The following is a 12890-nucleotide window of genomic DNA, read 5'->3' on the forward strand; positions in this document are numbered from 1 at the left end:
CACGATAGAAACATAAACGTATAAAGAGTATAAGTATATATTGGGTATAAGAGTATTGAATATAGTATAAAAGGCACATTTAGACCATAATTTATCTTACAGTGTATGCAAAAAAAACCTTATTTTTCATTGTTGGAATTAGTACAGAACAAGACAGGAATCAACTTGTTTATTCCGCAACCATCAGTTTTCATCTACTGCATTGTTTTTTTGCTAAAAACCACCTTGGCTTTTGTACCACTGAGCTCTGGCAACCACGTCACTAGAGTAGTCATTTCCAGTCGTGCCCAGGTCCATTCTTTCATACGTTTGCACATTGGACACACCAAAGTTGTAGGCCGCGATTCCACCTGCAGAGTTTTCATGGCAAAGTTAACCGCGAGAGGACGCATGCGTCAAGAGAGCGTTCACAAACCAACCTTTGAGCTGCTGTTCTGCAGTCCAACTGGGAAATTTGTTTTTAATCTGACCGATGGAATCGATCAAGATGGTCGCGCCTTGACTGAGATGCTCCTCGCTATTCCATCCACCTCTGGGGTTGTGAGAATTCTTATCAACCTGGGCAAAATATATCATTGTAGAATTGTTTTTTTTTTATCATTGATAACATAGTGAACATCATTTACAAAGAGTTAGACATCACACTCCAGGATAAACCCATAATAAAGACTCAAAAGAGAAAAATCAGATAAGAAAAAAATGTCTGGATAAATAGTCAAACATATTTACAAGGTAGTGCTTAAAAACTGACCTAAGTTCTAAACGTGCATTAGTGAAAATATGTGCACAGTAACAATAGTGCAATGAATGAGTTTCTCACAGGTAATTACCTTCTAAAACACTTTGTTAACATAAATAAGGAAATAAATCAAAATAATGAACAAAACTATGCACAGATTAAAAAATAAAATAAAAAACTAAATGGAATAAACATATACTGTAATCTCTCATGGGGACCAGAACCAGCCTGAGGTAAAACCCGACAACGCCCACCCTTACTTGCAGCAATAGTAGACCAGGGATAGTAGATCGCGACTGCATAGATGCTGTTCATTTAAGGCGAAAAGAAGGGGAAAAGATAAGTTGCCATGCATGACACAAATTTGCCGGTCACACCCTCAGCAGAAATTGACTACAATGGTTCGCAACCAAAACAGTGCAGTATTGTTAGGCGGGCCACAATGGCACAAACTTTAAAAAAGCTCTCTTCTAGGCCCTGTTCTCAGCAATAGTCAACCGGGGATAATAGATTGCAACTACAAACGTACATTTCATTTTAGGTGGGGTAGAATGGTATGCATCCCGATAAATGTGTCCCCTGGTAGTTCCTGTTTGTAGCAATACAGGTTTAGGGATATAGACCGCAGGCGCAAAAATGAAATAAAGAGAGCACCCACACCGGACAAAAGTGGCTTCTGACAGACCCCACTCGCAACATTATGCAATCACGGATAATGGATCGCGGCCGTAGGAGTTCAGTTAATTTGTTGGTTGATAGAATGAGCCAACAGAAAAAAAACATTTGGCGCCAGCCGCTGCGGGCTACCTGATTGGTTCCCTGTCCTTTTTTAAACCCAGTCCTTTTACTCTCCGGTTGTCAGTCCGTCTGCGAACCTCTGTTTTTACAAGGCAAGCCTTTTTGACCCTAACTCCCTCCTGTCCCGTTTTTGCACCGGTTTTTCCACCTGATCCTTCCCGATCCCCCCGTTTCTCTCCAGCTACGACCCGCTTTTGATCACGACCACGTCTGCTCTCCCGTCCAGGCTTACGACCCGTTATTGATCCCGACCACGTTTTTGCTCTCCTGTCACGGCTATCGACCTGTTTTTCCGTCCCTGACACCGCCATCTCCGGCTACGGAAGATCCACTTCCGTATTCGGATCACGATCCGATTGCGAGAGCGACTTGCTTCCCGCGTCCAGCAAGCACCGGATCGCGGGCGCTGCCCTTCCTTCCTTCTATTCAATAAACTTGTCCTGATTCCGTTCTGGTCGTGCCATTTTTCATCTATATTTCATCTTTATTATTTTGTTATTATTTTTAAGTATTTTTATTACTTGATTACCTTATTTTGTATATTATTGAAATTATTTATTTGTTTGTTTGCCAGCCATACAGCATTTAGGGCTTCTCCAGATAAGGGTAACAAGTTGGATCTTATCTCAGGGGTCTTTGAAAAAAAAGATTCACCATAAAATCACCTATTTTCATTCAACTATTGCATCTAACGCATGCTACCTACCTGCATGAGCCCCCAACCGTTGCCATGATCTCCCCAGCCGTTGTCCAGGGTAGTTCCAGCCCTGGACTCTCTGGAAATGATTCCAGCGATGACAGCGGGATCAATCCCCTTTTGCCCTCCTACCTTCTGGATAAGGGCTTTGTAATTGTTCATTCTGCCCACATCTGTTTTAGCCATGGTGTGGGATGCTGGAACGCCTTTTAAAAGAGACATGATTTTTCAGTCATGTGCAGTCAGGGGAGGCAAGTGAGGGTGTGCCTCACCTGTCATTATGGAAATATAACACTAAAACTATATTTAAGGGTTATATTTATTCAGTGTTAAAGATCTTTCTAATTTTCTTTGAATGTCCCTTTCAAAATTGCTGAATTTTTACATTTACGGTTAAAATACCACGAGCCAAGAAACGCTTGTTGTCCTCGTGAGGGGCGATAGAACTGTATGCCTCGTTTCAAACCGAAGAAAAACAGAATTTTACAGACATTCTTCGAAGTTTTTTTCAAAGAAAAACTCAACTCCTACCTTGGCTGGAGGAGTAACACCAGCCCCTTGTCCTGCAGCGGCCCTGAGAAAAATCAACACCTGCAAAGCTGCAGGACCAGGCAGGGTGTCGGACTCTGTGCACTAGTTCTCCACTATAAGACCAATACAGAAGACATTCCCCACCTACTTTAACGATTACTGGACTGTTTCCTTGACCCCTGTAATCATGAAGTGGCTTGAGTAGATTCTTTTCAAGTACATCAGAGACAACATCCCCACAGACCTTGACAACCTCCGGTTTGCCTACAGGACGAATCGGGGGCTGTCTCCATTACCCTTTAGACTGGCTCAGCTTTCAAAACTGTCATCCAAGACAAGCTGGCGCTGAGGCTATGCAAGGTTGGTCTGCCCGGGTCATTTTTCCACAGGGTCAGAGACTTTCTCATCAACAGGCCTCGTGTGTTGAGAATAGGAAAGAGAAACATCCTCTGCTCTGGTCCTCAGCAAATGCACGAACAGGGGTGTGTGCTCAGCCCAGCCCTCTTCACTGTGTTACTATCAATCCTATCAATACAGATGGGAAATTCGCAGACAAAACTACAGTCGTGGGTCTTATCTCAGACACCAATAAGACCCAATCCAGAAAGGTGATACACCAGCTGTCACGGTGGTGCTCAGCAAACCACCTGGTGCTGAACATTAAGAAGACCAAGGAGGTGATTGTGGACTTCAGAAAGCCCAGAAAGACTGACAACTCCCCTTACTCCTGGATGGAGTAGGGGGCGAGATCACATCACATCGGACCTTTCCTGGTCTACAAACACTTGCATCCTGGTGATGAAGACTCAGCAAAAGTTCTACTTCCTCAAAAAACTTAAACGGGCTGGTTTTCCCCTAAACTTTTACATTGGACGATCAAGAGCATCCTCTACATCAGGGGTTGGTAACCTATGGCTCTTTTCATTACATATGGCTCTTGCAAATCTCATCAGTAATCTAATGAACGCAGCATCAAGTCTATTGACTGATATAAAAATAGTGTTGAGAACAGTTCTGTCCAGTATATAAAAAGAACCCTCTTCACTACACCGTTGAGACTCCTTGTGATTAAGGGCTGTACGAATAAACATGATTTGGCTTGACGGCAGTTTACAGTCAAGGTGTCAAACCAACAGACCTTAGTCTGTACATTGCAAAGGAATCCTTTACATGGAATCTCATTAAACAATTGAGGCTCAACAGCCAGAAACACCAGCCAAGCACACACAGCAGTACGATTGGGTGAATGGTAGGGGTGGGCGGAACTATGAACACAGCCCACCTTTATCTGTCCAGCGCCGTCTGCACTGAAGGTAAATATGTTGGTATACTGCAGGGGTCAGGAACCTTTTTGATCCATAAAAACAAAAACTGTTTTAAAAAGAAATTGAGAGAGCCACATCATATATTTTCAGACAAAATTAAAAAAAAGTGCCAAACACGCTCTCTAGGCAAAAGCTAATTCTTCAGCACGTTTTATTTCACTGTGTGTCACTTGATAATTTAATCAAATATATAAAATAATAATAATAATGGCAAATCCTGTGTCCCAAATCAATGTAAATATGCCATTTACAATTTGTCTTCCACCTTCAGTTAAGAGTGTTGAGGCAATTTTTTTCCACGAAAATTGTCCTTAATAACGGTTTCAAAACAATTTGCATGCAAAGTTCTTTTGTAAAAATGTCACAAATTACTGCAAACGATAAGCATATCGTCATATTCACTTTGGGTGTAGACTGCACTGAGCGAGAGAGAGAGAGAAGGAAGTGCCTTGCGCTGTGTGCAGGGATCCGCCCACCTGTACTGCTCACCCAATCAAAGTTGTTTGCCAGCGTTTCGATTTATCAGTTTAAATGGTTTCTTATCGAACTGCACTAAGTTGCTTCGGCTTTATATGGACCAAAATCGGGATGAAATCACTTGACTTTGAAACGCCACAGAGCCTGGTATACTGGTTTGATCCTCAAGGTCAGGGCATCCATCCAACCAGCCGTATTTATATGTACAGTATAGGGAGCCTGTTTTCTGTAGTGTGTCTTGGGCAAGTATAGCATGGCAGCGCCCATCCTGCTCCAGGCTAACCAATTTTTCCACCGGGTCTTGAACCCAGGACCTTTCGCTTGTCAGGCGAATGTGCTAACCTGTTGCACTATGCACACATAGATAGGTGTGTTATGCTACACATGTCAAATCAAACAGATTTTTTTTAGTTATATCTTTAAATCTGATAAACAGGCCCAAAGTACAAATTAAGTTAAGCATACTTAAAGAGGTTATTGAGTGCCTCTTATATGAAAAAAATCATTTTTAAAGAATATTGTATATATGTGGATAAGAATACTACGCAAAAATGCATACACAACTATGTAAAGTTGCATTTTTTAAATACTTGGAGGGTATGAAATGTATTTCACATAATATGAGGCTCAAGAGTTGAAATTATTGTCTGACATCTTGCCCCAAAAGCCACAAACCTTGTGATAAGCTCGTTAAAAAAACCAATAAGAAAAATTAAGTGTTTTGGTCACACTGAGTTTCCGTAGTTTGTATTCTTCCTTGTACTGACATAATGCAGCAACGTCTAGTGGTCAAATATTACACTCTGTCCGTTTAGATTTCTAGGATAAACTAGCTAATTGAGGCTTTCTGGAAACAAACAGGGTGAAGCTGCATTTAGCTGTTGTATTCAAATGAGTTTGCTGTTAAAAGGTTCTCTCACCATCATAGGACAATCCATCTTGTCCGGCCGTTGCCTTGGATGCTCCGCTCGTGTCCACCTTCATGATGTCTCCGTAACCTAGACGGGAAAATGTCTAAAAGTGTTTATTATATACAGTGCCTGGCCCCATGCATTCCGAATGGGCCCATTCAAATTGAATGTCCCATTCATTTTGAATGGGCGCATTCAACATTATATTACACAGTGTAATAACAGTGTTATTACTATGTTATTACTTTCTGATTTCTAGACTTTCCCCAATGCATCTCCTTATTGCTAACGACTACATGCCTACGATAACATATTCGATGCCACCAGTTTTATGCCGGTAACGTCTTCCAAGATCCAGCACCAACTCTCACAATTGCCTTGGGAATTGTCAAGAACTTTTTGTCATATTGCCATATTTCAGGCTTCAAACTTACAGATAAAAAAAAAAATCAAAATATTTCCTAAGAACCAACAACATGTGATATCCAATTATGAAGAGTAACCTGATTCAACATTTTATGTTGTGCCAACAAGTAAAAAACTTAAAAGTAGGTGAATCCTGTTCTTTGTATAACCTCCTTTTGCTGTCATCTAAACCACAAGGCTTGTTGGGTATCTCTCTATCTCTTAAAGAGAAATATTTACCCATTCTTCCTTACAGAACAGCTCAAGTTCCTTAGGGTTTGCATTTTTCGATCTTTCCACAAATGCTCTATGGGATTGAGGTCACAATTTTGGCTTGGTCATTACATCCAATTTATGTTGTTAGTTTTAAACCATTCTAGATTTTGCTTTATGTTTAGTGTTATTGTCTTGTTGGAAGGTGGACCTGAGCCCCATTCTCAGGTCTCCTGCGGACTTCAACAGAATTTCTGCCAGAATTGCCCTGTATTTGGCTCTATCAACTCAAACTCTTAAGACAAGCAACCCCAGAAAATGATGATGCCACCACCATGTTTGACAGATGGGGTTGTATTTTCAGTATGATGTGCGGTTTTATTTTTTTTACCAAACATAATGCTTCGCTTTCAGCCCCAAAGGTTCAATTTTGGTCTCATCTGACCAGAGCACATTGTTCCATATGACATTTGTGTCTCCCATGTGGCTTCTTGCAGATGACAAACGGGCCTTTTTGTGGTATTCTTTCAGAAAGGGTTTTCTTATTACCACTCTTAGATAAAAGGCAGAGTACGACCAATAGTTGTCTTATGAACGGATTGTCCCACTTCAGCAATGTGTTGGCCTCTTGGTTTTGAAGGATTTTATACATTTGACTATAAAAGATTTTATACATTTGACTATAAAGGATTTTATACGATTGACTCATAATGCAATGAAGACTTTCACTGAGTAGGCTTTAGTTCAATGACAGGTCAGGCTGTTCCAAATGCAGAATATTTTGTCTAGTTCTGTTGATAACAGGACTCTGACGGAGGACAGCAGGCATTGTTTTGAGAAACGCTCGGTGTTGTTTTGAGTACCCCAGACATCAGGACGCTCGTCTACGAGATGGTGAAGCTCAGGGGGCTTCCTATTTTAATATTATTCCCTGGACAGTGATAGATATTTGTGAAAGTTTCTTCAAAACAACTGTGACAAGTCTGAGGACTGTAATTGAAGTGAATTCAGACCAACCAAGATTGTCTTTGTCACTCGCGAGGGGCAGCCGAGTAACCCACCCAAGTGCGCGCTCTAGCAAAACAGCCAAAGTGCTCTCCCCCTCGTAAGCCTTCTATTGCTGCGCAAGTGAAAAAAACGTCACAATGAAATTTTACAGAGTTTGCAGACACAGCTGTGTTAACTGTCTGTCCTAACCTCTTGTTTCAACCGGACATCTGACCGTGTGAGTGAATGTAACGTGCTTTAAACATGATAACTTCAAGAGTGATGAATTCTTTCACAATATTGGAACATCTTCTTTTATCCCATTCCTGCTTTAAGCTTTTCCACAATTTTATCCCGGACCTGTCTGATCTGTTCTCCAGTGTCTGCTTTCCCAGACCTCTGAGACCATCACAACTTAAACTTAATGACAATGCTGTCATTGTTAGTCATTTAGGTCAACATTGGATCATTCAAAAGTTGGCAGGGACTGAGTCCAGAGAACATGGGGCCAATGTTTTTGCAAAACCTACTTTTTTTGTTAGTGTGAATATAAAACGTAGAAAAAATGTGGTTCCACTTCACGATTGTGTCTCGCATGTTGTCAATTCTTAGAGACCATCAGTTTTTTTGGCTTTGAGTTGGAAGCCTGAAATTTGGAAATATGACAAAAACATCTTGGGGGAGGGGGGCAATTCTTTCGCTAGGCACTGTAGATATAAAGTTAGCAAATCCTCTTTATCTATTCAGCACACAAGAGGAAATTCCGGCATAATAAAAGTATCACTCACCCATTGTCCTTGTTGACGTGTAAACACCTAAAGTAGAGAAATAAAGAGTTATATTTGAAAAATGTATCCTTCCTTAGATTGCTGAAAGAAATGATCTCACCTTTTAATGAGGAGTGTCAGTCTTATTCAGTGCTCTCCTGGCTTCCTCTATTTGCCTCAACTTCTCCTTTTATACAGCGTGCTTCCTTTATTCCTTTTTACTTTCATTTTAAGGTGTGTACTTTGTTCCCTACTTGTTCTTCCAGTTCCCCGAAGGGGATTTCCCTAGTTTTTGTTGTACTTTCACTTTCGTCTTTGTGGTTAAACAAAGTGATACTCTTCACTGAAAATATTAATACAAACTGAGGTAGGGATGTCTGTTCAAAACTGAAGGATTTTATACATTTGATTATGAAGGATTTTATATGATTGAATACAAATTAAGATGTTGTTGGAAGATGTCGTTTACAGGAACGGCAGGAGAGAGGGAACACGAGGAAGATAAAAAGAGAGAAAAATTGAGAGAGAAGGACGGGTGGATAGAAAAGGGAGAAAGAAAAAAATGAAAGAGAACGAAAGGGAAAAAGAAAGGTTGATAAAGAAAGAGAGATTCAGATTCAGATTCAGATTCAGATCTACTTTATTGTCATTCTAGTACACGTGTATACAGAACGAAATGTCGATGCATCTGACCCCCACAGTTTCCTTGAATGTACAGATATAAATAATGTTGTATTGTATTTTGGCTACGTATAGTATTTTACCATAGTGCCGATAGTGCAAGAAGAGTAGCTAACCAGATGTGCAAAATGGGCAGTCAGGTTAACAAGTCAGGTACACAGTAACATTAACACTGTAACAATAACGCTGTAATTACAAGAAGAGAGATAAGAAAGAAGTAAGGTAAATTTGACTCAACTACAAGGCAATAATCTCATCTCATCTCAACAGCTGCACCGCTTATCCTCAGTGGGGTCGCGGGGATGCTGGAGCCCATCCCAGCAATCATCGGGCAGTGGGCAGGGGACACCCTGGACTGGTTGCCAGCCAATCGCAGGGCACACAGGGACGGACAACTCACTCGCTCAGTCACACCTAGGGACAATTTGGACCGGCCATTTCACCTGAAATGCATGTTTTTGGAATGTGGGAGGAAACCGGAGTGCCCGGAGGAAACCCACGCAAGCACGGGGAGAACATACAAACTCCGCACAGCAAGGCCGGTAGCTGGATTTGAACCCACTCAGGAGGTTCCCACGACCTCAGAACTGTGCCGCACACGCGCTAACCACTGCGCCGCCATGCTGCCCACAAGGCAATAATTTTACTAGAAAATCACAATGACCCAGCACTGGGGAGTTATTTTTGAAACAGGTCTGCAGGCACCCCAGCTGTCCTCAAAAATATGGCCTCTCTATCTTATTATTAAACATATTTATCCTAGAGTGCAACATCTAATCCCCTTGTGAACTATTTACAATATATAGTAATCAATGACAATAAATTCGGGTTTGAATTGAAATTCTATAGAATGAAAAACATTGAACGAGTTATTAAGTTATACTATAACAAAAAAGTTTCAAGTCATAGAGAAGATAAAATGTATTTTTTACGACACAATATTTTCCTTTCCAAAGCAATATCTCGCCTTTAAAATGAGAATTCTACCTTTTGTGTATTTGAAAAGTGGGCGGAGCTAGAGCAACGAAAATAAAAATAGTGAGGCGTTGCTGCAGTATTCAGGTTTGTTTATTCACACGTCAAATAAAAACTTCAAGACAAAAGCAATTCTAAGGAAGTGGCTGAGAAAGTACATCGATACAAGGCCGAACTTGCATTTGATTGCTGCGCGAATTTAGAGCATGAATTAAATCGTTAAGGTTGGTTTCTGGGGAGGGACAGTCCCATTTACAAAAGAAACAATCCGACGTCTTTGATTGGCTGAGCAAACAAGCTATATTTTAACTGTAGCAGAGACGAGAGTTATATTGACTTACCTTAAGTTATAAATGAATGCACTCATTTCTCTCACTCATTTCTCTCATTTTTTATCTCTTCTATCTCTTTCCTTTCCCTTTCTCTTTACTTATGTTCTACCTCTCTCTTCTCTTATCGCCCTTCCTCCTTCCTCTCTCTCTTGCTTCCTCTCTCCATTATCTCCTTTCTCTTCTCTCTCCCCCTCTCCTTTATCTCCAGTCTCTGTCTTCTTTGTATTTTTCTCTCTCCCTCATTTCTTTCAATGAGCTCACTCTCTTCTGTCTCTCTCTCTCCTTTCTCTTTCTCTCCACTTCTTCCCCTTTTCTTTCCCTCCTATCTCTCAATTGCCTCTCTCTATTCTGTCTCTCTTTCCTTTCTTTCTCTCATCTTCTTCCCTTTCTCTCCTTTCTCTTTATTCCTTCTATCCTTTCTCTCTCCACCCTTTTCTCTATAACCTCTCTTCTCTCTCTTTCCTTTCTCTTCTCTCCCCCCCTCTCTCTGTCTCTCTCTCCTTTCTTTAATTTCCCTCCTTGCTTTTCTTTCTTTCTGTCTGTTCCTCTACTTATTTTATCCCTCTTCTCTTCTCTCACCCTCTACTTTCTTTTCTTTTCTCTCTTCTTTCTATCCGTTCTCTCCCTCCTTTGTCTCTATGGTCTCTCTCTCTCTCCTTTCTCTCTTTTGTTTCACTTTTTCTTTCTCTTTCTCGCTTTTCTCCTTTTTCTCCTTTCTTACTTTTCTCACATTTATCTTATTTCTTTGTCTTCCCTTCCCTTCTTTATCTACGTCCTCTTCTCTCACCCTCTACTTTCACTCTCTTCTTTCTAACCTTCCTCTCTTCCTCCTTTCTTTCCATGGTCTCTCTCTGTCTTTCTCTCTCTCTCCTCTCTCTTCTTTCTCTCCCTCCTTTCTCTCTCTCAACCTTACCTTATTTGGTGTCTAATTTCAGGTTCAATATTCCTCCTCAAAGCTGCAGTTACTTGTCCTGATTTCCCTCTTATCACGACTCTTCCTTGTCATCATTAAAACAGTCTGTCCCCTTGGCTCTGTGCTAGTTTGTTGCCTTCATTGTCACGGCCCAAGCACTCTTGACTCAGCCTTTTGTGATTCTAGGATACCGAACCCATGTATGTCCTTTCTTCATGAGTGGCGCCTCACAAAATCTTGGACTGTCACCTTTTTATTGGCACACCCTCGCCTGCATCATGGACCAATTAAACACTGAATAAATACAAACATTTAATACATTTTTAATTGTATTTTTTCACGATGACAGGGGAGGCACAGCCTGAACTGCCTCCCCTGACGTCACGTCGTTGAAATAAGAGCATACATTTGAAATCACGTTTGTTCAAAATAAAATGCTTCCCTATAAGAGATGTTTTTATCGTGCACAAAATGCAGGACAATAACCATTCAGAGTAGTAGGGATTTCGAATTTAATACTGTAACATGCAGTGAAATATGTATCAAAATGGACCAGGCCATAAATTATTTATCACTGGGTCGCACAGAGTGCTAAAAAAGATGGATCATTTTTTTATTACCGTATTTAAAATCGTGAATACACACATTTTTTTTAACCCCAAAACAACTCGAACTGAACACAAATACCTGTGTGTTCAGCTTGACAATAAAATGGACTGGACTGCCAACACAGAAGCTCTGTGCAGGAAAGGACAAAGCCAACTGTACCTCCTCAGAAGGCTGGCGTCCTTCAACATCTGCAAAAAGCTCCTACAAATGTTCTATGAGTTCTAAAGCGAGCTCTGTTGTGGGCACAGAGCTGGACAGCCTGACAACAGTAGCTGAGAGACGGGCACTGGAAAAGCTGCAGTCAATCATGGACAATTCATCACATCCACTAGCATCATCTCCAAACGGAAGAGCAGCTTCAGCGACAGACTGCTGTCACAGTCTTGTTCCACGGACAGACTGAGGAGATCATTTCTTCCTCATGCCATGAGGCTCTTTAACCCCACCCGGGGGAGTAAAAGCCCACATTAAACCCCACCCCCACATTTGCATTACCCTATTCTTATTACAGTGTGTATTTTCCGTAGCACCATTTAAATACTCTATATCAACATGTTATATTGGTTATTTTTGTATTCTATATCTTTTTTGTCATTATTCTATTTTTCAACACAAGGATACTGCTGGAAGTGTGAATTTCCCTACGGGGATGAATAAAAAATCTATCTATCTATCTATCTATCTATCTATCTATCTATCTATCTATCTATCTATCTATCTATCTATCTATCTATCTATCTATCTATCTATCTATCTATCTATCTATCTATCTATCTATCTATCTATCTATCTATCTAGACATCTATCTAGACATCTATCTAGACATCTATCTAGGTATTCTTCATAAAACATGTTGCCATTATTATTTATATGTTTTCCCCCACTAATTACCAACCCCACTCATGGAAGAGTATATACTGGTAAGTCATGTATCCCAAGGGTTAAAGCTGATTTAGTGGGTGGCTTATATATATAGTGTAGGCTTATATGCCAGTATATACGGTACTTAAAGTCCTTTTGGTTCTGCTGATCATTTTGTTTTGAACCTGATAATTCTTTCCTTTCATAAATTTGAGAGGCAGAAATTTTTCTTGATTTGGGTGGCGGTTTGTAATTAGGTCGCAACGGTGGGTCCTTAAGTCAGATCCATTAAGAACCACTGATCTAGATCTCTATGTCACGAGGCCGGACCAGATCGGAGGCAGGAGGCAGGAAGGATGAACTCAATCGCGACCATTTACTTTTATTTAGCAAAATGAAAGTTGTCCAACACTCAGGGACAAAACAAAACAAAAACAGGCTTACAGGCAAACAGGAACTCAGACTAGGAATACTCACAAAACAGGCTTTTACTCAGAACGGGCAAAACACAGGTTTCCTCAAGTCAAACAGAACAGATTAATGCAGAACAGAAAACGCAATGAACCAGCAACCGGCAATACCCAAACCCCCTCTTAAGAAGCACACACGCAAATTAGACGATCTGCTACAGCCGGTGCCCAGGGGGCGGAGCCAGCTGGTCGCCACGAC

At 40.9% G+C, this 12890-nt stretch overlaps 1 protein-coding gene and 1 non-coding gene across 2 annotated transcripts; both read right to left on the bottom strand.

Annotated features, from left to right (window-relative positions):
• Positions 1–154: 154 nt before the first annotated feature.
• On the bottom strand, positions 155–8110 carry LOC148360817 (lysozyme g-like). Its single transcript, XM_088341718.1, has 6 exons — positions 7972–8110; positions 7872–7898; positions 5488–5565; positions 2244–2440; positions 420–558; positions 155–350 (listed from the first exon to the last, which is right to left on the bottom strand). The coding sequence occupies exons 2-6, from the start codon at positions 7873–7875 to the stop codon at positions 214–216; spliced, it is 555 nt and encodes a 184-aa protein (XP_088197844.1). The 5' UTR covers positions 7876–7898; positions 7972–8110; the 3' UTR covers positions 155–213.
• On the bottom strand, positions 4854–4924 carry trnav-gac (transfer RNA valine (anticodon GAC)). Its single transcript has one exon. It is a non-coding gene; the product is annotated as a tRNA-Val (tRNA).
• Positions 8111–12890: the final 4780 nt, after the last annotated feature.

The sequence above is a fragment of the Urocampus carinirostris genome, chromosome 8, assembly GCF_059441175.1.
Source record: "Urocampus carinirostris isolate Australia breed hairy pipefish chromosome 8, RoL_Ucar_1.0, whole genome shotgun sequence".
In the NCBI taxonomy this organism is placed as follows: Eukaryota; Metazoa; Chordata; class Actinopteri; order Syngnathiformes; family Syngnathidae; genus Urocampus; species Urocampus carinirostris.

Bases quoted from the DNA above. Each gene is read 5' to 3' on its own strand.
- LOC148360817 (XM_088341718.1), bottom strand. The intron at 559-2,243 runs GTAGGTAGCATG...TATTTTGCCCAG, and splicing joins ACGGTTGGGGGCTCATGCAG to GTTGATAAGAATTCTCACAA. The intron at 351-419 runs GTTGGTTTGTGA...AAAACTCTGCAG, and splicing joins TGCAGAACAGCAGCTCAAAG to GTGGAATCGCGGCCTACAAC.